Here is a 25,244-nt window from a genome sequence, read left to right on the forward strand (position 1 = left end):
TCTCTCTTGCTGTCAAAACCAGCTTCCCAAGGCAGTTAAACAATTGTTTGGAAAAGAGTAAGTGGGTGCTGAGCTTGTCTGCGTGTCTGAATAAATCCTGCTAATGCTTCCATAAGGCCTGGGGAAGGCTGGATGTGCCAGCCAGAGCAGACAGTGTTTTTAAGGCTGAAGGGCAAGAGGAGGGGTGTCTTCTCCCTGCTCAGAGCAGTTTGGGAGTTAAATGGCCCTTGGGAAGGGGGATCAGGCACTAGGGACCAGCCTGGCTGGTGGGGAAGGTGAAGGTTGTTGTTCATGGTATTGGTTCCATACGGGATGACATCCAACCCCCCACCCCAAGGAGATGGGAGCTCGCCTGCAAGCAGAGTTGGTGCAGCCCTTCCTGCCTCCAGGCTCGGGGTTTTTCCCAAGGGATCTGTGTGTGGTGTGTTTTGGGGCACAGCTCTGCCTCTCAGTCATGGGTTTTCTCCAGGGGGTTTGCTCAGTCCTTGCAGGAAAGATGAAAGAAATGGAGTTCAGCCTCATCCATCAGCCCCATCCCCTGAGCAGAGGGGACAAACCTGTCTCTGAGCCAGAGGAGAAAGTGGGCAGCTGGTCAGGTAGAAATCTGTGTTCTTCCAAACACCAGGTCCCCTCCTTCCCCCATCTGGGACTCACAGCACCATCCCTGTGCCACCCTCGCAATCCCTGCATCCCTGCAATTCCCTTTCTTGCTTTAATTTCCCCAAACTCCTGCAAAGGCACGATAATTCAATAGTTGTTTTTCCAAAATAGCTCCCCGTGCACAGAGTCGATGGTTTTCACTCTTAGCAGAGCAGCAGAGACAGATCCCGATCCGTGCTTCCCGACACAATGGGATTTTGGTGTCTGCTGACAATTCTCCTGGGAAAAAAAAAGGCTTTACCAGCCCTGGTTGTCTGTGGATCTGATCTCCTTAAGGACATGTATGAACATCTTCCCACTGACAGCTTACAAGGCTGGGATTTCAATAAGGGATTGCAAATCCGAGCGCGGCGTCGGGCTCGTCGTGTTCCCCCTGCCTGCTCCCGGGATTCAGGGATGCAAAACCCAACAGTGTTGATTAAAATGCTAAATAGCAGCACAAGCTCCACCACCACTCAGCAGGGGCTGTGCAGGAGGGTTTGCTGAGGAGGGGTGTGTAGGGCAGGAGGGGAGACAAAGCAGATAAGCCCTGGGAATCCATCCTGCACTTGGATATGTGTCCACTGTGGGGGTGACACCCAGCAAGCCAGGCTCAGATCCGACCCGAGGAGGGATGTGGGGCTAGGGAAGCAGCATACTGCCCATCTAACCCTGCCTGGGGTCTGCTCTCTCCCCATCCAGGTGTGTCTCCTCTGGGACAGCCGGGTTGCAGCCTCCATCCAGGAGCAGTACTGCGAGAGCCTGGCGCCTGCCACCAACCACAGCGGTGAGTGTCCCCCAGCCCCAGTCCCCCCAGCCCCCCCAGTGGTGTCTCTGGGGTGTCTCTGGGCAGATCTGCAGCTGCCTGGACCCTTTTTGGGGAGGTGGGATGTGCTGAGGCTGTCACAGCCCCGTGTCACTCCTTTCGGGGTGACACTTGAGGCAGGTGGGAGATGCAGGGCTCAGGAGAGCTAAAAACACGGGAAATAAGTGTCTATAGGGCTGGGCTCATCTGTCCAGCCCCTGCTCCCTCAGTGCCCATTTCCTTCCATGCCCAGGGACACCTTTGTCCCCTATGTCCACCCTCCTCTGCCATCCCCCTGCCCAGGGGTTGTGGCTGGAGGTTGTGACCTTCTGTGGAGATCGTGTCACCAGCACAGTGTGGCCACCGAGTGCCACCCTCCACCCCCAGCACTCCTAGACATGTGCCACTGAGCACTTTGGGAGGTCACCAGCCACCAGGAGCTTCTGGGGACATGGCCATGGCTCAGCCAAGCTGGGTGGCAGCAGCAGGGTCATGAGCAGCTCACTCCTCCTCAATGTTGTTCATGGGTTTGCATCCAAGCAGGTCAGGGCTTGTGCCAAAAGTGGCTTTTAGCCTGTATTCGGGACGTGACTTGGATGTCACCTCAGCAGTGACAGGTCTGGTGCAGTGACAGGTTTCGGGGGAGGAGAGGTGTGAGAGAGAGAGGAGCTCACAGGGACAAGGAGAAAAGTCCTCCCCAGCTCAGGGATGCTGCAGGGTTTGTTTTCTCATGACTGAATGAAGCCCAGGGCCACCAGGGTGAGGGATGGCCAGGGGCACCCACCCCTGATGGACGGGTACCCACCACCCAGCTCCTGTTAACAGCAGCATTACAGACTCCTTCCTAACAAACCACACCTTGGCACCAGCTGATTCAGTGCCTGGCCAAGCCCAGGCCACCACAGAGCCCTGCAAGGAGCATCCCAAATCCCAAGAGGTGGAGGCAGAAAGCCTGGGGAAAGAATAGCAGTGCCCGGGTGTCTGCTCAGGAAACTTGGTCATCACTCATGTGCTTTGCTCCCCGAAGGTTTCATCACTCCGCTGCTTGAAGTGCTGTGCTTGGCTGTGTTAGGCTGTGATAAATGCTGACCCAGGGCAGCAGGCAGGTCCCAGAGAATCCTCGTGGCCTTTTCCACCCGCTGCTGGAACCTCCCGAGCCCAGGGGAGAGGGCAGAGAGGGGGGGAGAATTTCTGCCGTGATTTGCTGATGGATACGCCCTGCAAAAATCACCCCCAGCCCCAAGCAGCGAGAGCTGCTTTCTGCAAGGACTGGGCTTTGCTCAGTGGGGATTTCTCAGCGTGATTCCAGGCAGGATTTTAGTGCCCCTTGGTGCCCATCACTCTGGCACAGGGGACAACTTGTCACGTTTCAAATCTGCAAAATTCCGTCGGCTCCGCGCACCCGACCTGCCGTCCCTGAGCGACTCCTTAATTTGGGACGGGGCTGGCACACGTGAGGGACACTTCCAGCTGCAGGAGGGGGCTTAGAACAAGAGGCAGAGATAAACTAATTGTCTTCTGTCTGCGTGGTAAGCGGAGCTCAGCGCCAGCCCCGCTCCTTGGGGTCCATTTAAGCCCAGCCTGGTGGAGGCAGCGATTCCCGCCGAGGGATGTTTACAGAGCTGGGAACTTTGTTTGGAGGCTGTTTAACATGGAGAGCTGCTGGGATGATGCTAATGAGAATTGCAGCGAGGCCGTGAGACTTAATTTGTGAATGCCTGCACAGCCCTTGGGAAATGGCACATGCTGAGAACACGAGCCCGAGGCTCCCCCAGTGCAGGGCTCGGTGGGGGATCTATTGGATGCACAGAGGAGCAATGCCTTGTGCCTGTGTGCAGCATCCCCCCTCTGGAAAACAGCCCAGCGTGGGCTCTCCCCCTCCCCCAGGCCACCAGTCCCTTCCTTGCTTGATCTCCCAGGTTTTGAGGAGGATGTGTGCCCGGCCAGTGATGTCACCAGGGTGCCAGCGCTCCCTGAGACACATGAACTGAGCTGGAAAGGTCTCTGCCACAGCAGTGGGGTGAGGGCAGACTGGGGTGATGCTCACCAGTTTCAGGCAGTGCAAGCAAACCCTCATCCCAGGAAGTGGAGCAGCTGAGCCCCATGGAGCTCCCCTGGCCTGCCCCCTTATCACCATGGATTTGCCCACCTTCTCCAAGTCCCCTCCGAGTCCCCCTGCACTGCCTGCACAGGTGTGATGGTCCAGCTGGATATTTTAGGTATCCATCAAAAATACCTCTTGGTGAGCCTCTGATCCTGGCCAGGGCACCCACACCCAGCTGGACACTCCCTCAGAAAGCTGCATCCCGCAGCAGCAGTGAAGCAGGAACATCAGGCTGGACTCGAGGCCAGAGTGGGGCATTCGGAAAGCAGGATCTGCTGCACCCCCAGGCATCTGGAAGCCAAGAAATTCCCAGCTCAGGCTTGAAAAGGGCCACAGTGAGGATCAGCAGCCCTTGTCTGGGGTGGATGGGTGCTGTCCCAAGGGCTCCCAGCCCACACATTCCCTGGATTTCCCTCTCTGATGGTTTCAGCTCCCCGGGCTCTGTGCGCGGCTGCTCCTCGCTCTGCCGCAAAACCCACCGGGGAGGGCCGAGCTCCTTTCATCCACCCAGGGGCAAAGCATCCCCCTGCCAGCTGCAGGATGCCTTCTCTGGGGAAGGGAGGGGAAATCTGAGCAGATGGGAAAGCCTCTTCCTGATGAATACCGAGGCTTTTCCAGAGCAGCTCAGTGGGAAGCACTCGAGCAGAGCGAGCTCGGAGCTCTTGTGCAGCTGCTTTGCTGCTCGTGGCTCTCAAGCCTGGGATCAGCCCAAGGACTTGCCACCCAATTGCCAATATCCCTGTCTGGTCCTGTCTGTGTGATCCACTCCTTTAAGCTTGTTACCACAATAAATTGTTATCCTCAATCCCTGAGGAGAGAGAGGGGAGTGCAGACAATTCCCTCTCAGCAAAGAAACGTTTCCTGCCACTGCAAGTTCACCTAAAGCAAAGGGAAATGACACCACAGCGAGGCAGAACTGAAAAGAAATGTCTGGGTTGGGTTTTTTTGGTTTTTTTTTTGAACTGGAGTTTTTTTCCAGGGGGAAATAGAGCGTAGCTTTGCTTTGAATAAAGCAAATTTAATTGGTCCAGATACAGCAAAACCCTGTGGCTGAGGAGCAGCGAGTGATGAGAACATTTCCTTCACAGGCACTTTATCAGACAGGTTTGGTAACACCTTTCCCAGTGGGTGACAGTTTGACCAAGAGCTTTTCCACCCACTCCAGCTCAGCTCCCCAAAGCGCTGACGCTGCTCCAGCAGCTCTCGTGCCACTGCTCTTCCATTCACTCCCTGACTCCCCTGGGCTGAGACTGGAATTTAAATTCATAAAGGTCAAATTAACAGCATCAGCGCCTCTTTTCCCTTCAAGCCTCGTTGGCATCTCTCCCACCAAGGCAGAAATATTAATAAAGGGGCTGAGCAGGGGCTAAAGAGGCAGCAATGAAGGAGAGACATGATACTTGGTTTGGGAACCAAAAAATGGAAATCACCTTATATGGAAAACCATCGTGGTTTAAGTGTGTACTGGCACTGATAAAGCCATGCTGTTCCATCATCTGGGAAAGGGGGATGTCAACAGCAACTCCCTCATATTCATAGATTTTATTGTAGTGGAGGAGGGAAGATGATGAGGTTTTCTGGTAGGAAACAGTGCCCTGGCACAGAGCAGCAGCCACAGCAGTTCAACTGCACCTTGCAGGGGGTGCAGAGAAGTCCTTGCCAGCTGCTCTGTGCAGTTGTAGCCAAACTAGAAGGCTCTGTCAGGAAAACTCTGCCAGGGAGGGACTCTGCTGCTTTTCTCACCCACCAGCAAATCCCAGCCAAAACCAGGCAATGAACCACTCGCTGCCACCCTTGGTTATAACACAGATCCCACCACTGCGGGGGTCATCTCAGGAGAACATGATACACCCCAAACCCAACCCTCTCCATTTTACATTCAGTAAATTTACATGCTGTAAAGCTGTTCATGGATCAGCCTTAAGTGACAACAAGCCAGGCTTGGTGACTCCTATTTATTCTCCTCCAGAGCAGCAGCAAAGACTCGAGGGGACAGTCAGTGATGGTAAATAGCAACAAGCCAAAAATTCATTACAAAGACACTTTGCTATCATAACATTTAATTAGCCTGGGTAATTATTTTTCATGGAGAAGTGTGGGACTTGAAACGCTTGGGAGGATTGCTGGGGATTTTTTTAAGGACTGGAGGCTGACAAAGGTAAATAGAGGCACCCAACGCCACCAAAAGTGGTGCTGGGAGCAGAGTGTGAGCAGGGGTGTATTTTGAGGCAACCAGAGTTGCTCCCAGCCATCCTGAGGCCCCAGCCCTGCCTCAGAGGGAGAGCAAGCAGCTCCACCAACCCAATCCTACCCCATGTTAACATAAATTGTCCCCGGTGCCGTTTCCCTGATGCCTCAAGGCGTTGTGCAGCATTTAACACCTGAGTGGCCCCATGGGAGGGAAGGAGCCACCCCTCCCTGGCACAGCAGCACCTTGAAATAAAACATCCCCCCCAAAGGCCCTTATTTTGGGGCAATAAGGTGTGAAAGACAGTGTGGCCAACAGGTCCAAGGAAGTGACTCTTCCCCTGGACTCAGCACTGGTGAGGCCACCCCTGGAGTGCTGTGTCCAGTTCTGGGCCCTCAGCTCAGGAAAAGTATTGAGGTGCTGGAGCAGGTCCAGAGAAGAGCAACAAGACTGGTGAAGGGACTCGAGCACAAGTCCTATGAGGAGAGGCTGAGGGAGCTGGGGCTGTTCAGCCTGGAGAAGAGGAGGCTCAGGGGAGACCTCCTCACTCTCTACAACTCCCTGACAGGAGGGGTTTTTCCCAGGAGTTGCTTTTCCCAGGCAACTCTCAGCAAGACAAGAGGGCTCGGTCTTCAGCTGCGCCAGGGGAGGTTTAGGTTGGATATTAGAAAGAATTTCTTTCCAGAGAGGGTGATCAGCCATTGGAATGGGCTGCCCAGGGAAGTGGTGGATTCTCCATCCCTGGAGGTGTTTAAGGTGAGACTGGATGTGGCATCAGTGCCATGGGCTGGGAACCACAGCGGGGTTGGACCAAGGGTTGGACTTGATGATCTCAGAGGTCCCTTCCAACCCAGCTGATTCTATGATTCTATGAATCTATGAAACGGCTCTTTCTGCTCCCCCAGGGTGGTGGAGCTGCCTGGGAGGGACGAGCAGCTCTTTGTGCCTGCAGTGAGTGTATCTTGATTAGATGTGGAGACGAAGCCCTGATTGCCAAATGCAAATGCTGCAGCTGACACACACAGGGGACACTCCCAGGGAGGCAGAGGCTGAGGCAGCAGCAGCAGGGCAGCCACAGGGGACATCAGGGATGGACAGAGAGAACTGCAGTTGAATAAGAGCTCGGGACAGGTAGTGATGGGAGTTAACAACGTTCAGCTGCTTCTCAGCCCCTGGAGACATCTCAGATAAATAACCCCGTCACTCCTGTGATTCAGATTTCCATCCTCTCTGCCGGCTCCTTTGCGTTGCAGAGGGGGAGGGAGGCGTCACCCTCAGACCAGTCACAGCAGTGTCTGTGCCCAGCAGCAGACTGGGATGGGGCACAGCCTCACTGGGGCACAGCTTTGCCCAGGGGAGACGAGGGTGTGTTCACCAGCACGGTTTTATCAGCACAACCTCTGCTTTCCTCCTCTTCGCGCCACCCCAGCCGTGCCCTGGTGGTACAATAACCCTTCAGACCTCCTGGCACCGGCTCAGGAGCACTGTGGCCACTCGTCTGGTGGTGCTGGCCCAGGATAAACAAGCCCCATCCTCTTTACATTCTCTCAGAATCTTTTGGCAGGTGAAGCCGGGGCTGGAGAGCTTTGCCCTGTCAGGATTCACTCGGGTGTGTGGCTTTAGCTCGCAGCCATCTCGGGGGACCTCTGCGAGTGTTGGGAGGAGGCTGGAGAAGGATGTTTTATATAAACAGATGGGATATTGCTACAGTTATCCTGAGACAGTTATTGTGATGTAGTTGTCTCAGTGTGAGTCCCTGGACGGGCACTTTTTTTTCTGCAGAAGAAAGTAAATGCTTTATACTGCTTGCAGTTTTTCCAAAGGCAGTGGGGTGAGAAGGGATGGGAGTGACTTCCCCTGTACCACATTCCCCAAAAAGCAGGGAAATTCAAAGCAGGACCAGCTCCCTCCTACCCAAAATTCCATGGTTTTGTGCGGGAAGAAGCCAAATCAGGGGGATTTAGCGCAGGTAGGAAATTCATTTGACCCTTCCTGCTGCAAATCTGCCAAGCCCAAACCTGTGCAGCCAACAGAGCCGAGAACGCGGGAGCAGCCGCCCGGGGATCGGGGAGGATAATCCCCCTGCAAACAGGGATGGGCTGCCGAGCAGACAGGGAAGCATTTAGCACTGATACATGTAATTTCCATGCTAAACAGTGCTCCGAGTGCTGGGAGCCAAGTGCCACTGGGAGCAGCTGGAGCAGAGGGGATCTCGCAGCCCTCACAGCGCTCTTTGCCTTTGCTGTTTTACTTAACCCTTCCCCAGCAGGAGGGGGTTTTTTCCCTTCCCCACGTGCTGGAAGAGCAGGAAGAGCAGCCTCTGCTTTCTGCAGCTTTTCTTCATCAAGCATCTCTCAGCGTGAGCCTGGGAAAAGTGTTCCAGCCACCCACTGGATTAAAAACTGGTGGGACAGACCCAGAAACCAATGCAGGGTCAAAGCCTGCTGAGCACAAGGTGAGGTCCCCGGAGCACCCCACAGCCTGGTGAGCACCTGACTGCACCCCCTGACCCAAATGTCACCCCACAACACAGCCCTGAGCCGTGGGATGAGGAGGGGGTTGGGCTCCTGGTGATGCTGCTCCACCTTCCCCATGGTGGGACCGGTGGGACACCCCCGGGTTTGTCACCTGGTGGGTGGGTGTCTGTCACACTCTGCCAGTGCCACACGGCATTAAATCAAAGCACCTCGGAGATATTAAACCCAGACTCGAGCAGATGTGTCACCGAGTGACGCCACCTCTGTCTGGCCACATCATCTCCAGGGGTTTATCCTGGGTTTGGTTATTCACGGCGCTGCTGATGGAGAACATCGTCCTGCTGATGGAGAACATCATCCTCGCTGCTCCCTGGCCCTGCTGACTTTTCATTCCTGGCTCTCCTCCCTGAGCAGTCCCTGTCTGTGCCCCAGCACAACCCCTGGGGATGCAAGAGGGAAGCTGAGGCACGAGGGGATGTGGAAAAAAACGGAGTTTTATTGTGCTCAGCCTCACCAGCCCCAGGATGGGAGGGTCTGGTGGCTGCATGAGCTGCTCTGGGCATCAGCACTGTGCAATCCCCACTTTCCCGGGCCGGGTTATTCCAAGTGAAGCTTTTCCCATTCCAGACCCTCACGCAGCTCCTCACCTGGGTGGCTCCCAGGGACAGCACTTGCAAATTAACTTTGTCCTCAGTCGAAGCAATTACTGCTTGTTTTTTCCTCACATGGCTGAATGTAATCATAAAATTTTAAACAGGGCCTTCGTTTCTCTGTGACCCTCCATTTCTCTGTCAAATTTGGGTCAAAACAACGAAGGAGCTCAATAAATGCAAATGGATGCAAAAGGCAGAGATGCTCACACGTGATTAAGGGCACCTTGTTTCCTATGAAATAGAGGCTTAAAACAGTTAATTTAAAGGCAAGGTTGCCACAGCAACCCTACACATTAGCAAAGCTAAAAGCAAAGGTCATTGTTAAAATTAATTTCTCCCTACAAGCTCTGGGAGGCAGAAGGTAACACTCACCACGCTGATGCTTCCCTGTCTCACATGCTGGGAAGTTGTTTTCCCTTGCTAAGATGTTCGAGGAAAACACTGGAAGTGCTGAAAACTCGCTCCGAGAACGTCCAAAAATAACAATATTCCTCCATAAAAACCTCCATCGTATTAATAACACAGGGTTTTTTTGGTTTTTGGTCACTCTTCAGCCAGCTCCATCCATAGGACTTTTTGGGAAAGGCATTCAAACAGCAACCATGAATTCTGGGGGAGAGGAAACGCCGTGTTCTTGCACCCAAGGAGCTGTGAATTGGGGTGGTTTTGTCTTAGGAAATGGCAATTCCTGTCTCTGTGCCAGCAGCACAAACATCTCTTCTATCCAGGAGTGGTTTGGACTGAACTCTGCCCCTTCCAGTGTCTCCTGCCCATCCATCTGCTGCTTGTCTGGGATCATATTATATGGATATTCCAGCCACTGTGCTTCCTACCTCGCTGGGAGATGGAGCAGGGACATATTTAGCTTCAGGACATGTTGTTCTAAATATATACAAATTATACATAAAAAAGCCTGCAATCTGGCCTACCTAATGCCTACGTTAGCACACTCGTGGAGCTGGGAAAAGCACACAAGTCCTTCTTGAAATCTGAAATAGAAGCAGCACATTTGGAGTCTTTTTCCTAGGAAAGGCTGGAAGAGACCAACGGGAATGGCTGGGAAGGAGGGTTTGGAGCCAGGAGGTGTGGGAGGGTTGGAGGGGCTCTGAGGAGCATCCCAGCAGAACCAGGCTGGAGTCACCACCGGGGAAGGAAAACTCTGGCTCGTTGCCTGTTGTGGGGCTGGATGGGGGGAGGAAGGAGCAGGGCTGGAAGACCAGAGCCAGGGAACCTCCAGATGATGTGAAGCCAGGGCTTGGGCCAGAACTGGGCTTAATATGGATATTTAGACAAGACCAGGGTCACAGCCATGGGCAGGAGCCTTGGCACAGACCCCGTTTGGTGTCGGCCGCGAGGGTCTCCTGGGGGCTGAGCTCCTGGGCTCATCCAGCTCTGCAGCCCCAGCTCTCCAGACAAATCCTGCCCCTGGAGGTGGCCCGTGGTGGCCCCCAGGCCCCCAGTAACCCCGTGGCCTTGTCCCCACAGGTCCCCAGTGCAATGCCTCCGTGGATCTGATCGGCACGTGCTGGCCCCGCAGCGCCGTGGGACAGCTGGTGGCCCGGCCCTGCCCCGAGTTCTTCTACGGGGTGCGGTACAACACCACCAGTAAGAGGGGCAGCACCCCTGGGGACGTGGCAGGGGAGGGCTGGGGGATGTGGGTGACACTGCATCTCTGGGCACAGAGCTCTTTTTCGACCAAAGAATCCCGGATTTCGGGGAGGGTGGTTTTGTGGCAGCAGCTTCCCAAGCAGGTCCTCCTGGATGGAGGAGAGGGCTGCTGTCCCCATCCTGGGCACAAGGGTAGAGGAGTGAGCCTGCCCAGCCACTGGAGGTGGCACAGGGGGTCTGCAGCTCCCAGCTGAGCAGGGACTGGGGGGCTTTGCAGCTCAGCCCCTCCTGGCACAGGTGGCTGCACTGTCACTTCCAGCGACGTGCTGGGACGAAGTGAAGGCACATAAAAAGTGCCCAAAGCCATTCCTAGCACAGGGTGGAGTTTCTGCCCACTCAAGTGCTGCTTTTGATGAAAAAAAATCTTGTTTCCCACAGAAAACATTAATTTTTCCATCCCCCCTGCTGTTGCAGCAGTGCAGGATGACATGCACGGGGCTCCTGCTTTGTGGTGCCTCTGCTGCCATTGCAGGAGTGTCTCTGCACTGTTCCTGCCTCCCAACCTCTCCCATCCCTGTCCCATCCCATCCCCCTGATGAGGCTCAGGGTCTCTGCTATTGAGGGAAGCCCAGCATCACCCCAGTTCTGCCATCACCCCGCTGCTCACACCAGCACAGGCTGCTCCAGGCTCGTCCTGAAATTCCTGGAATTCCTCTCTGCTCAGCCTTTGCCACTCACTGTCCTTGCTGGGGGTCAAGAAGACCCTAATCCAAATTTTGGAGACGTGGTGAGGGCGGTGCTATGGGAGGGACAGTTTTGGAAGTGGGTGTAACAGGTGAGGTAATGTCCAAATATTGTAATTAGGATCTGAATATTGTAATTAGGATCCAAATATTGGAATTAGATGATGGTATAAGGTTGTGAAGCCTGTGCAGCTCAGGGTGTGTGTGCAAAATATTCTTGTGCACTCTTGGTAATAAAGGGGTGCTTTTTGCCTCTTAATACTCAAAATAGTCCAGAGGTTTATTCCTCCTCCTTTAAGGCATCCCTCTCTTCCAGACAATGGCTACAGGGAGTGCCTCGCCAACGGGAGCTGGGCAGCCCGGGTCAACTACTCCCAGTGCCAGGAGATCCTCAGTGAAGAGGTAGGACCTGGGGAGGCCCTCCCTGGGGATGAGTTTGGAAAGGAGGCAGATCCAGGTCAGGAATGCCCAGTGGGAGCTCTGGGCTGGGCGTGCAGCACCAGCCCAGATTTGAGGCTGCGTGTGGCAATGGTGACTCTCTCCTTCACTTGGATTTGTATTCCCTGTTTCCATCCCCATTAAAAATCCCAGGGAACTGGCAGCGTGAGGTCTCCAGGCATCTGGATACAGGTTCTTCAGCCCCATCACCCTCCTGACACAGCACTAAGGGCAAACCCCATCCTGCCCTGCTGGCAATGAAATAAAGGAGATATTTAGGAAGCTGGAAGGTATAAAAATCAGGGATCAAGAATTACAAGCCCCTGAGTAGGTCGAGCCACCCCTCAGAGCAGAGGGGAAGAGATAAGGGTTGTTCATTTGCAGCTGATACCACCTCTGGTATTTAAGATGCTGATATCTCTTGCCAGGAATGGTTTTCTCACTCAGTTAATTGCTAATTCACAGGTTGGATGAGGGCCTAACAGCAGGAGTGATCAATTAATTTAATTACCACTCACACCTTCCCTCTGCCCGAATTCATCCCAGCCTCTCAGCTGCCCCCAGGGCAGAGGGGGATGAACTGAGACATCAGATTGCAGCGGGCTCAGCTCCATTCCAGCAGGGTTTCCCCAGAGGATGGGCTGGGGATGGCCCAGCTCTGAGCAAGGGTCAGGATGTGAAACCAGGCTGGTGCCTCCCCTGCCCACATTACCCCCAGCCCCTTCCATCCCTGCTTGCCCCAGGGTGGGCTCCCTTTGATTTCTGAAAAAGGGCCCAAAATTCGCAGTGCAGCTCCCGCGGGTGACGTGGTGGAGGAGGGGGGGGGTTGTGGGGCTGCTGTGGCTGCTCTGACCCCCTCCCCGTGTCCCCTCCCCAGAAGAAGAGCAAGCTGCACTACCACATCGCCGTCATCATCAACTACCTGGGCCACTGTGTCTCCCTGGGGGCCCTCCTGGTGGCCTTTGTCCTCTTCATGCGCCTGAGGTGAGTGACACAAACGTGTCCCTGCTGGGACATCTCACCCAGAGATGGAGCTGCCCCTCCTTGGGAGGAGCTGCAGCCCCCGGTGAGCTCTGACCTCAGTCTGCTCTTCTCCAGCTGAACACATCAAGTGCCCTCAGCTGCTCCTCGTGTGGCCCCTCCAGACCCTTCCCCATCTTCCTGTCCCTACTTTAAGAGCTTTAGACCTTTCTTGTATTGTGATGCCCAGAATTGCCCCTGGCACTCCAGGTGAGGCCAGACCAGAGCAGAGAGGGACAATCCCCTCCTTCATGAAGGGGTCAGTCCCTGCTTATCCTACAATAACCAGTGGACAGTGAGCCCAGAGAGGTCACTTCAGGCAGGGATGGACCCAGCCCCTGTGTTTTGCCGTATCCTCCCCCATGGCCACTCCTGCCATGGAATCCCACAGGGATCCTGCCTATCTCAGGGTCGTTCTCCTCCTTTGAAAGCCCCTGGTTATGGAGGCAGAGGGTGCCTTCCTTGGTGCCTTTCCCCTCCTTGTCACTGTTAATGTCTGGGATGGCCAATGCACCAGAGAATCTTCTTCCAAAGCAGGGACAGGATTACAAGAAGGCTGTAATCACTTTATTGTAACAGGTTGCAAACATTTATACTTTTCACACATCACAGATGTCAATTTTCTATTGGTGCCTTCGTATAAACATATATCAGGCTATACACATGTCATCCTGCTATTGGTACACATAGATCAGGTCATACTTGTCAGCTTTATTATTGGTATTTTTCTGTACACATACATCAGGCCATATTCATGTCAATCTACTATTGGTGTCTTGATGTATAAATAAATCAGGATTGGCTGACACAGCTTCTGTTGAGTCATGATGACTTGCAGAAAGTACAGGAAGTTCATTTCTGTCTTCCATCTTCTTCCTGTCTGAAAGTTGCCCACATTCCTCTGCATGCTGTGTTCTCCTCCTTTCACGGGTGTACTGTAATCCAATTTATGTCCACTGCTTCGTCGATAAATGCCAGGCTGCTGACAGGCTTGCTGTCAACCCTGACACTCCCCCATGGCCACTCCCGCCATGGAATCCCACAGGGATCATGCCTATCTCAGGGTTGTTTTCCTCCTTTGAAAGCCCCTGGTCATGGGGGCAGAGGGTGCCTTCCTTGGTGCCTTCCCCCTCCTGGCCTCCTTCCTGCCCCCCTCACCCAGGGCACGGCCCCAGCTGGTCGCCCTTGGGCTCCCACAAGGACACTCAGCCCCACAAAGAGCCCTGTCCCCCAGCCCCCAAGCTCTGATGGTGCCTCTTTCCACCCCTCTCCAGGAGCATCCGGTGCCTGAGGAACATCATCCACTGGAACCTGATCACGGCGTTCATCCTGCGCAACGCCACGTGGTTCGTGGTGCAGCTCACCATGAACCCGGAGGTGCACGAGAGCAACGTGGTGGGTGCAGCTCTGCTGGGCTGAGCCCGGCCCTGAGCAGCTGGGGGGGTGGGGAGTGAGGGGATCATAGAATCATAGAATCATAGAATCAGCTGGGTTGGAAGGGACCTCCGAGATCATCAAGTCCAACCCTTGATCCAACCCCGCCGTGGTTCCCAGCCCATGGCACTGATGCCACATCCAGTCTCACCTTAAACACCTCCAGGGACGGAGAATCCACCACTTCCCTGGGCAGCCCATTCCAATGGCTTATCACCTTCTCTGGAAAGAAATTCTTTCTAATATCCAACCTAAACCTCCCCTGGCACAGCTGAAGACCCTGAGCCCTCTTGTCTTGCTGAGAGTTGCCTGGGAAAAGAGACCAACTCCCACCTGGCTACAACCTCCTTTCAGGTAGTTGTAGAGAGGTTTCAGGTAGTTGTAGAGAGATCCTGAGATCAGAGAATCACGGAGTGGTTTGGCTTGGAAGGATCCAACCCCCTGCCCTGGGCAGGGACACCTTCCACTAGCCCAGGTTGTTCCAAGCCCCCTCCAACCTGGCCTTGGACATTTCCAGGGATCCAGGGGCAGCCACACCTTCTTTGGGCAACCTGTGCCAGGGCCTCACCACCCTCAGAGGGAACAATTTCTCCCTAAAATCCCATCTAACCCTCCTCTCTGTCAGTTTGAGGCAGATAGGGCTGTGTGGTGGTTGGAGGACAACCCAGGCGCGTGAGAATCACGGCTTCAGCTGCTCTGCCGGGTGCACTGGTTTCCCCACTGCAACCCAGAGCTCTGGAGGCTCCACATCTCCTCCTGGCAGGTCTGGTGCCGCCTGGTCACTGCTGCCTACAACTACTTCCACGTCACCAACTTCTTCTGGATGTTCGGGGAGGGCTGTTACCTGCACACGGCCATCGTGCTCACCTACTCCACCGACAAGCTGCGCAAGTGGATGTTCATCTGCATCGGCTGGTGTGAGTCCCAGGGCCCCCCTTGCCCAGGAATCATTTATGGGGGATGCCCCCTCCACCCCCTGCTCGTGTTCTTGCACCCAATACCCGCCAGGAGCAGGAGGGTGGGATTTGCACTGACAAATGTGTTACAGCTGGATTTTGTGATGTTGCCCCCCCTTGTTGCTGTTAAAGTCGGGGATGGCCAATGTGACACAGAATCTTCTTCCAAAGCAGGGACAGGATTACAAGAAGGCTGTAATCGCTTTATTGTAACAGGTTGCAAACATTTGTACTTTTCACACATCACACATGTCAACTTTCTGTCGGTGCCTTCATAGATCAGGCCATACATGTGTCATCCTGCTATTGGTACACGTAGGTCAGGCCACACACATGTCACCCTGCTATTGGTACACATACATCAGGCCATCCACATGTCAACCTGCCATTGGAACTTTCATGTATACACACACCAGGATTGATTGCAAACTAGTAAACACAGTTTTTGTCGAGTCATCCTGACTTGTAAAAAGTACAGGAAGTCCATTTCTGTCTTCCTTCTGTCTTCTTCCTGTCTGAAAGTTGCCCACATTCCTCTGCATGCTGTGTTCTCCTCCTTTCAGGGGTGTACTGTAATCCAGTTTATGTCCACTGCTTTGTTGATAAATGCCAGGCTGCTGACAGGCTTGCTGTCAACCCTGACACCCCCTGAGACTCACCTGAGTGTTCCCTTGCAGGTATCCCCTTCCCCATCATCGTGGCCTGGGCCATTGGGAAGCTCTACTACGACAACGAGAAGTGAGCCTGATTGCTTTCATCCCCCATTCCCTTCTCTATCCCAAATCCCCAGAGATCACTTGTGCCAGGGAGGAAAAAAGGATGTTATTCTTCCATTCTTTCTTTTATCCCACCTTTGGTCTCTCTGCAGCTTGTCTCTTCTCAAAAGGCAAATGAGATCTTTTTAAGGGGAAAAAAGGCAAGATTAAGCCACAGCTCCTCCAATGGGTTTGCCAAATGGAGCTGGGATTGAACCAACAGAGATCTGAACTACCCCCACCCGGGCCATTTTCACAGGCACCTGCAAATGAAGGTCTTAGCAGGCACCTGAGAGTTCATATCTTGGACTGGGAGGTTAAAAGGAGCCCGTTGAGATGAAAGGCAGCCTGTCCTGTTTTCCACAGCTGGTTTTCTGCTCCCCAGTTTCAGCAGCCCTGTGCTACTCACACAGCACTGATTTAACAACCCCAGCAAGGTGTTCCCAGAACAGGGACCCCGGACGGTTTGCTGGGAGCAGAGCCAACCCAGACCTGGGCAAGGTCACAGAATATCCTGAGTTGGGAGGGACACACAAGGATCACCCAGTCCAACCCCTGGCCCTGCACAGACATCCCAACAATCCCACCCTGTCCCTCAGAGCGTTGTCCAAACCCTCCTGGAGCTCTGGCAGCCTTGGGGCTGTGCCCACTGCCCTGGGGAGCCTGGTCAGTGCCAACCACCCTCTGGGGGAAGAATCTTTCCCTGAGATCCAACCTGACCCTGCCCTGTCCCAGCTCCAACCCTTCCCTGGGTCCTGTCCCTGCTCACCCAGAGCTGGAGCTGCCCCTGGGGAGGAGCTGCAGCCCCCGCTGAGGTCTGACCTCAGTCTGCTCTTCTCCAGCTGAACACACCAAGTGCCCTCAGCTGCTCCTCGTGTGGCCCCTCCAGACCCTTCCCCATCTTCCTGTCCCTGCTTTAAGAGCTTTAGACCTTTCTTATATTATGGTGCCCAAAACTGCCCCTGGGACTCCAGCTGAGGCCACACCAGAGCAGAGAGGGACAATCCCCTCCTTCATGGAGGGGTCAGTCCCTGCTTATCCTACAATAACCAGTTCCCACATCCATATGGGGCCCTTTACCACCCCCACAAGCCCTGGTTCTCCTCCTTCTCCTGGGTTCCAGGTCACCCCCATGGCAGGCTTGTCCCCAATGCTGCTTATCCTTGTCCTTGCCTTGCAGGTGCTGGTTTGGGAAGCGAGCAGGAGTCTACACTGACTACATTTACCAAGGCCCCATGATCCTGGTGCTTCTGGTAAGAGCAAAGTGACCTCCTGGGCTGAACAGAGTCCTTCCACCTGCAGGTGGGATGCAGCTGCTCCTGGCCAGGGTCTGGCCCCCTCCTTTAGCTTCACTCTGCTGTGGCTGGTTCTGCTGCCCCACAGCAGCACTGCCCTCACCCAGACTGCCCCTGAGAAAACCTGGGCTTGGGATGGGCTGCAAATGTGCCTGGAGACCTCACTCTGACAGGGATGTCCCATCAGCAGACTCCCACATGCATCAGTAAGCCCCTCCATCCCTGCCCTGGCGCTGGTTGGGTGCAGGTGGGTGCTTTGCACTTGCAGAAACCTGGGAACCTCAACTCCATTCCCAGATCCTGGCTCTGAGATTCCCAAGATCTGGGAACCTCAACTCCATTCCTAGATCCTCTTTGCTCCTGGCTGAGCAGTGATGCTTGACCCAGGGCTCACAGGGAGCAGAGTTTGCTGGGTCTTTGTCCTTTTGGGAAGGGACAAAGCAGAGCAGTGGTGGCAGGGCACAACCTGGGGGTCCAACCTGTGTTTGCAGGGGGAGAGCCGTGCACAAGGTCCCCAAACCATCCCTCCCTGCTTGCCCAGTGCTGAAACCACCCAAGGGAGGACTGATCACCAGCCTCCTGGAACAATTGATCCTGCTTCCCACTTCCCAGCCCGTCAGGTAGCCAGGCCACTGCTAATAAATGTCATTTGTGCTCAGCTCCAGGGCCACCTTCCCGTGCCCTCATTAGTGATTCTGCAGAGGGAGAGCGGCCAAGCAGCTCCTGGCTGTGGTGGCAGCAACTCCCAGCCTTGTATTCCTCCTCTCCCTCCAACTTTTTCACCTTCAGCCCTTCCTCTGACACTTGTCCTGCCTCACCAGCCTCCTGGAGTGCCCTGCTGCCCTGATCCCTTGAGCAAACTCCTAAATCTTATTGCTGAAGTGCTCTAAAAACAATAAATGCACATGCCTGGGGACAGGACAGGGAAGGCAGTAGATCAGGTTCAGGAGGAAACATTCCCATTTCCCCTGGCACAGCTGAGGAAATGGGAGGGAATGTTGGGGCAGCAGACACTCACCAGTGACCCTCCTCCTTCCAGATCAACTTCATCTTTCTGTTCAACATCGTCCGAATCCTCATGACGAAGCTCCGAGCTTCCACCACCTCAGAGACCATCCAGTACAGGTAAGAAAGGGCATGAGCAGCCCTGCAGCAAGACCTGGCTTCCCCCCAGGATCAGGGGACATGGGAACAGCCCCAGCAGCCAGGCATCAGGGTGATGGGAGCATGCAGAGACATCCGAGAGCACCTCAAATGCTCTTTGGAGGCACACGGCCATGAAATCAGTGAGAGCCTGCTGATGGAGAACATGGATGGCTGGATCTGCCTTGGAAGGGAGCCCTGGGGATTTGAGTCTCTTTGCAAAAAAAAAAAAAAGCCTGTTCTGGTGGGACCTGATGAGGTCTCCAGGCTCAGAGCTGCAAATCCTGGCACGGAGGTGAGAATTAAATCGCTGCTTGACAGCAGAGCAAAGGCTGAGGGAGGAGTGAGGAATCGATGCCACCCCAACACCTCCTCGTGAAGAAGAAGGCAGCACTCCCACAGCACAAGGCAGGAGGATTTAACCCTTCCTTCCCTGCTGGGGAATGTTTTGCAGGCAGCTTGGGAGGTGTGTGTGGTCAGAACAGCTCTGCAAAGTGCCTGGAGCAGGAGAAGACACCTTGCTCTTCATCAGTGCTTCTCTCTGGATCATTTTGTGGGCAGGAACTGGGGGATCTCAGCGGGTGCTGGGTCAAGAGGAGCAGGTTTGGGGTGGAGGGGGGGCTTTTTCAGCTGAGAATGGAAAAATTTTGGTTCAGTTATGAGGAAACAGCAGCTTTCCTCCTCATGGAGTGTTGAACTGGGATGGATGGTTCAGCTTGGGCTGAGCAAAGAGAAAGGTTCTTGAAAAAGGCTGCTTGGCCTCAGCCAGCAATTTTGAGAGACTTTTGGTTTTCTGGTATTTGCCTGATTTTGGCAGGGAAGGTTTTTCACTTTTGGGCAGGAGAACGTGTTCATTTCCCAGAAATATTTCGAGGGACAAGAAAACTTGGAGAATTTGGTAGGTTATAAACTGTGCAGTCCTGCTTAACCCAGCAAGGGACAGCCCTGGAGGGTGCTCCTGCTGACCTGAGATGATGGCTTTTGGTAAAAAAATGAATGGATTTCATGCTGCCGTGGCTGCTCCCATGAGAAGAATGTGTTTTCCCATTGTTTTCCAGCCTGAAGATGCTCCTGTCCTCAGTTTCCTCCAGCTCCTCCATGTCATCAGCCCATCTGTGTCAGGGGCTGTGCTCTGCTCCAGGTCTGGGATGTAACACAGGTCCCAGACCCAGCCCAGACCAACCAGGGATGACTTTCCCATGCTCAGCTACTGTTGGAATCTGTCCATTAACAGAATCTTTGAGCAAAAAGCGATGGCTTGGCATTGTCCTTGTCCCTTGATCCAAAGGAATGCCAAGCCCTGGGCCTTCCCACACTCCCTGCATCAGCACTTTGGCTTTTCACAAGCCACACTTGTAATCTCATCAAGTAAAGATACCAAATTAATTACCTGAGATAAGGTTTTCATAAACCCACGTTGAAGGGCATGGATTATTATGCCCTCCTTAATTCCTTTTTAATCGAGCCCTGGATCAGCCAAGCAATCATTTCACGCCAGCTCAAGGTCAGGCCCCTGCTCTCCACTGCCCTTTTTCTGGATGGAGAAGCACAGCAGGTCCCAGTGCTCAAACCAGCCCAAGTCCCTTGGGAATTGCACTGGAAAACAGCTCAGCTTTGCTTTGTCCTTCCCTGGTTTGACAGTCCCAGCCAGGCCAGTCCCAGCCAGACCAGTCCCTGCTGGTGCTGGGAGTGGGATGGGAAGAGTCCTCGTGCCCAGGGCTGCCCTGCAGCAGCTCAGGTCCATGTTTTCTCCCCAGGAAAGCAGTCAAGGCCACGCTGGTGCTGCTGCCCTTGCTGGGGATCACCTACATGCTGTTCTTCGTCAACCCAGGGGAGGATGAGATCTCCAGGATTGTCTTCATCTACTTCAACTCCTTCCTGGAGTCCTTCCAGGTATGGTCCTCAGCCCTGGCTTCCGTCCCAGTCCCCCCACCATGGGATGGGGCTGATGCCTCACCCAGCTTCTGCCCCCTCCCAAAAACAGACACCCCCAGACCCCAGGGTTGCCCCAAAGCTCCCAGCCCGGGGGTGCCTGCTGGAGGTGACTCTGCTGTTTGTCTCCTTCCAGGGCTTCTTTGTCTCTGTCTTCTACTGCTTCCTGAACAGTGAGGTGAGCACTGGGGGCTGGGGGGTGCTTGGGGGGCTCTGCAGACACAAGCTGAGCCTGAGGCTCTGCCACTGCCCAGGGTTTGGAGGGGGCTGGTCCCCAGTTCCCCAGCTGAAGGTGAACAGTCAGTGCTTCACCTCCAGCCCCAGGCACATCTGCAGCCACAGACTGTGCCCATATGGCAATGGCAGCTGGCAGCCTCTGCCTTTGGAGGAGGAAAATCCACCCCCCAGAACAGCTGCTCTCAGAGTGCCCCTGTGGGATTTGGTGCAGCAGAGCCGAGGGTCCCCCCATCCCTGGGGAATCCTTCCCAATCACTTCATGTCAGCTCAAGGTCAGGTCTCTGCTCTCCACTGCCCTTTTCTGGCTGGAGAAACCACAGCAGGTGCTCAGTGCTCAAACCAGCCCAGTCCCTTGGGGATTGCACTGGAAAACAGCTCAGCTTTGCTCCATCCTCCTCTGTTTGTCAGTCCCAGCCAGACCAGTCCTGGTCTTCCATCCCCAGAGTGAACCCATAAACACAGGTGGGTACCCAGCTCACGGGTGAGGGCACCTCCTGGGCTCTGACCTAAAACACAGGCAGCAGAAAGCAAAGGAGCTGAGAGCAGAGGCTGATCCTGCAGCCAGTTATTTGGGCAGTTCTTTCCTCTGTCTCCTCCAAAGGCTCCTGCACCTTTGCTGGCTCAGGAGAGTTTGGCCCAGATGAGCTTTTTTTGGTACTAAATCACATCTAATTGATGCAGGAGGAAAAGGGACTGGACCAGGGCTGGCTGGTGACCCAGGGGCACATCACACCATGGTCCTTCACCTCTGGGGACTTCGGTGCTCACCCAACCTCAGCCTCAGCCCCCATTTCCCAGCTCCATCCCAGGCCTTTCCTCACCATTTACCTGCCACACAAAGCACTTGGGCTGCTGGAGGGTGGCATTAATGTCCAAGGAATGCCACTGGCATGAACCAGACAAGCCATTAAACCTCCCTGACTGCTCCTGTAGCTTTCCCAGCCCGAGGCAGGTGAGAGCTGCTGCCTCTCCCACAGAGCCCCCGACTCAGATTTATTTCTCCCTCTTGTTTCCATTTTAAGCTCAGAGGGCACCATCTCTCTTAATAGTTGATGTTACAGAATCACAGGATCAACCAGGTTGGACAAGACCTCTGAGATTATTGAGTCCAACCTTGTCACCCATGTGACAATGACTCAGCCCATGGCACTGATGCCACATCCAGTCTCTTCTTAAACACCTCCAGGGACAGTGACTCCACCACCCCCCTGGGCAGCCCATTCCAATGGCTGATCACTCTCTCTGGAAAGAATTCCTTCCTGGTGTTCAACCTAAACCTCCCCTGGCACAGCTTAAGGCTGTGTTAATTAGTACAGTTAATGGGTTCATCTCCCTTGGTAGGTGCAAGGGCTGCATTTCACCAACACCAAAGAAGGTTGGGTGCCCTGGGTAGGTGACAAGGGTTCCTGGGACCCCCAGGGGGGGCTGAGCAGGGTTTCAGTAGCATTTTTGGTGGGAAGCCTGGGGGTGAGGATGGCTGGTGGCTCTGGATGGTTGTGTGGTGACTGTCGGAAAAAACCCTTGCTTTCAATTTATGAAACGGCAAAAAATACCTGCAGGACAAGGAAAACTGCAGCAGGAAATTCTTTATTGCAGCGCTGGGTGCAATCCCAAGTCACATGGCCTGGAAAAAGCACACGTGGTTTGAAAAACACGCCCTTTTTGTGCCCTCTTGGTTACATAAACTGTTAAACATTCAACAGGTGACAGGTATTTTACCTGAAAAGGTAATTTTTCCAACCCAGGAGGGGGTGTCACCCTCCCTCCTGATTGATTGATTGATTGATTGATGACCCCCTGTCCATGTACAGAGGGGTCTCTCTGCACACAAAGGTCAGCCACGTGGCCAGGGGATATTTTTCCATTTTTATATTTTTTTTCCCTGTCCCGACCGCGACGTTTCCCTGGCGTCAGGCCCAGGCGGGGCCTTTTCACCTCACAGCCTCCAGAAAATCCCACCACCCTCCATTTCCCACTGAATTCATTTTGGTCGTAACAAACCCAGGTTATTTATTTCTCATATTTGTTGCTCCCCGTGCCCCAGGTGCGCTCGGCCGTGCGGAAGCGCTGGCACCGCTGGCAGGACAAACACTCCATCCGTGCCCGCGTGGCCCGGGCCATGTCCATCCCCACCTCCCCCACCCGAGTCAGCTTCCACAGCATCAAGCAATCCACGGCTGTGTGAGCCAGGAGACGGGAGCCTGCACGGGATGGGGGAGCTGATGTCTCTGCCCTGAGGGGGCACAGCACAGGGGCAGGTCCTGCCCGGCCCCGCTGCAGCCACGGGAGACCTACACAGCTCCTGCCCGGACCTGCAGGACAGCACAGCTGAGAGGCTGCTTGGTCATCTCCCTGGCACTGCTGTGAGCTGCTGGGATGGAAGAAGGAGCCAGAGGAAGCTGGAGAGGTTGCAGCAGCCTCCCTGCCTGCCCCAGCCCGGGCACGATGCCCCTTGTCGCTGCCCGACTTGAGTTTTGAGCTGACAGGACACCAGGACATTGCTGGGACAGCTGATGGGGCTAATCCCTGGGAAGCTGGGTCAGCCCTTCCAGTGAGCACATGCTGGGATGCTGCTGGTGTGGGAAAACCCTCTGGAGGGGCCAAAGCCCTCTGCGTTGGCAGGGGGTGGTTGGAGAGCCTGGACTGATGGCAGATGTGACTTTACGTGGCTGTGTTTTTGTACCACTGGGGTCACTTGAGCCCTGAGGGGGCTCTCAGTTGAGCCCTGGGATCATCTCTTCCACTGGGATAACTGGAGCCCTTCCCCTGCCCCGTGCTGGGTCCCCAGATGTCCTGTTCCTGCTGCTTGGTGTGACCAGGTCACTGCTCACCTTGACCCCAAAGATGGGGGGTGGGAGAGGGGAGGGAACCACACAGAGCACAGGGATGGTGCCAGGGACTCTGAACAGCCCCACAGAGGGGTTTGGGCTGAAGGGAGGCACGAGAACGAGGTGACTGTGTGGTGTGGTGCAGCCCAGAGGGATCCCCAGGTCCCTGCCCAGCCCCTGCCCCTCAGGCTGACCCCGTGTCCCTGCTCGGGGGGTGAGAGCTGGGGGATCCCTGTGATGGAGCAATGACTGAGGTCCCCAAAGGCAGCTACCACAGGGACACTCTGTGGCTCTGCTCCCCTTCCCCCTGCCCTGCTTCTCCCCGTGCCAGGTGGGCCCAGTGCCAAAGCTGCTCCTCGCTCTCGCACAGGGGATGGCACCAAACCATCCCCAGGCTGGGGTTAAGTGCCTTGGAGGAGCAGCAGCCTCCATCCCTCCCTCCCTCCCTCCATCCCTGCTTCCCTCCTTTCCCATGCTGGGGACTCCAGATTGTCCCTGATCCCCCCTCCCTGTTCCATGTGGTCACTGAAATCAGCTGAGCAGAGAGGCCCATGCAAGTGGAGGGGTTTGGGCTTTGCCTTGACCTCCTTGGAGCCACGTTTTCCTTGCCCCATATGAGGCCTGGTTGGGGGACAGATGCCAGGAGGGCATTATGGGACCAGCCTGCTCTCTGCATCCCAGGGATTTTTCCAACAGGGGCCCTACAGGATGTGGTGTGAGCCCCTTCACACTTCTGTGCCTCAGTTTCCCCCCAATAAAGAACAGGCATAAGTGTGTCCTGCCCTGGGGAGATTTAAGCAGCTTTGAAATCGCAGTGCTCTGTGGTTTCCTCAGGATACACCACCAGAAAGGAGGAAAACCTTTCCTTTTTTGTTGTTGGTTTTTTTTTTCTTTAAAGGAAAGCATAGGGAAAAAAACCTCTGGGTTCTTTCTTTAAACATTTGTGAAATTCAGGAGCCTGAAGCAAATTCCTCACGTTTCCCTCCTGCTTTGGTTTCCCACCTGCATGTCCCCAGTGCAGCTAAAACAGAAATATCCCATTGCCCCCAGGGATGCACTGGGAGAAGCAACAGCTCCCAGTATGACCCAGTGACCACGTGAGGGCCATACCCTGCACGTGGGGTGGGTTTTAGGCTTAGTACAAGTTCATCCATCACCAACAATCCCAAAAATTGCCCTTAATCCAACATATGGGTGAGAAAAAGACCCCCCAGAGTTTTGCAGTGGGAAAACTGGCACCTCCCAGTTCTGCAGATGCTCCTACAAGGAGTAGATTTGTGTCTTCTCTCGTATCTTGGTTTCTCTGCTGGGTGCTCTGGCAGGTTAATAAAGATCTGCTGGATCTGAAGAAGGGGAAATGCCCCAGGGAGCTTTTTTTTATCGTCCCCACAAGTGACGGTGCCAAAAAAAATTATGTACTATGTGTTCAATTTGGATTTTTCTAAAGCCAGGCTCCACATTTGGGGGGAAAAGAAGCTGGAAATTGAAAAACCAAAGAAAGAAACCCAAACAGAAGCATCTGTGTTCACATCCCTGTTTTTCTCTTCTCCTCTGGGTGGTTTGCTCTGACTGATGTGACTTTGCTTTCTGTAGCTGGAGAAAAGTGTGTGTGTGTTCTCACAGTCTTGTTTGATTAAAACTACTTGGATTCCTCTCACAAGGACTTTTGGGGCACGTTTATCTTTTGGAAAAGACCAACCCTTCCCAAGTTTCCAGGGGAGCATCCTCACCCTGCAGTGGGCTCAGCATCCCACTGCTCCAGAGGCACCTGGGGGCTTTTTTGTCTCCTTTCCACCCCAAATCCACATGCCCAGGGCATGGAGGTGGCTCAATATCAACAATATCTCACCTCAGGGAAGTGAGGACCATCCCACACGGGTCTCCCACTCAAGTACCACCATCAAGGCTGCAGAAACTCCTCCAAATTTTCCCCCTCCCCAGCTCAGCTAATGCAGAATAAAAACCTAATGTGCTTCTCAGGGGGAGGGA

General features: G+C 54.4%; 1 protein-coding gene across 1 annotated transcript; it reads left to right on the top strand.

Annotated features, from left to right (window-relative positions):
* Window positions 1-496: 496 nt before the first annotated feature.
* LOC113976776 (corticotropin-releasing factor receptor 1) lies at window positions 497-25,244 on the top strand. The gene is made up of 13 exons (XM_027702291.1): window positions 497-580; window positions 1,243-1,426; window positions 10,352-10,471; window positions 11,534-11,619; window positions 12,533-12,639; window positions 13,950-14,070; window positions 14,873-15,026; window positions 15,743-15,803; window positions 17,001-17,073; window positions 18,155-18,240; window positions 20,016-20,151; window positions 20,327-20,368; window positions 22,472-25,244. Exons 1-13 carry the CDS (start codon window positions 497-499, stop codon window positions 22,610-22,612), a joined length of 1,395 nt encoding a protein of 464 aa, XP_027558092.1. The 3' UTR covers window positions 22,613-25,244.

The sequence above is a fragment of the Neopelma chrysocephalum genome, unplaced genomic scaffold (genome assembly GCF_003984885.1).
Source record: "Neopelma chrysocephalum unplaced genomic scaffold, ASM398488v2 Primary Assembly neopelma1_182, whole genome shotgun sequence".
Taxonomy (NCBI): domain Eukaryota; kingdom Metazoa; phylum Chordata; class Aves; order Passeriformes; family Pipridae; genus Neopelma; species Neopelma chrysocephalum.

Excerpts from the sequence above, each read along its gene's own strand:
- LOC113976776 (XM_027702291.1), top strand. The coding sequence starts at position 497 with ATGAAAGAAATGGAGTTCAGCCTCATCCATCAGCCCCATCCCCTGAGC. Across the intron at positions 14,071-14,872 it reads AGGTGCACGAGAGCAACGTG|GTCTGGTGCCGCCTGGTCAC; the intron begins GTGGGTGCAGCT and ends TCCTCCTGGCAG. Across the intron at positions 18,241-20,015 it reads TCAGAGACCATCCAGTACAG|GAAAGCAGTCAAGGCCACGC; the intron begins GTAAGAAAGGGC and ends TTTTCTCCCCAG.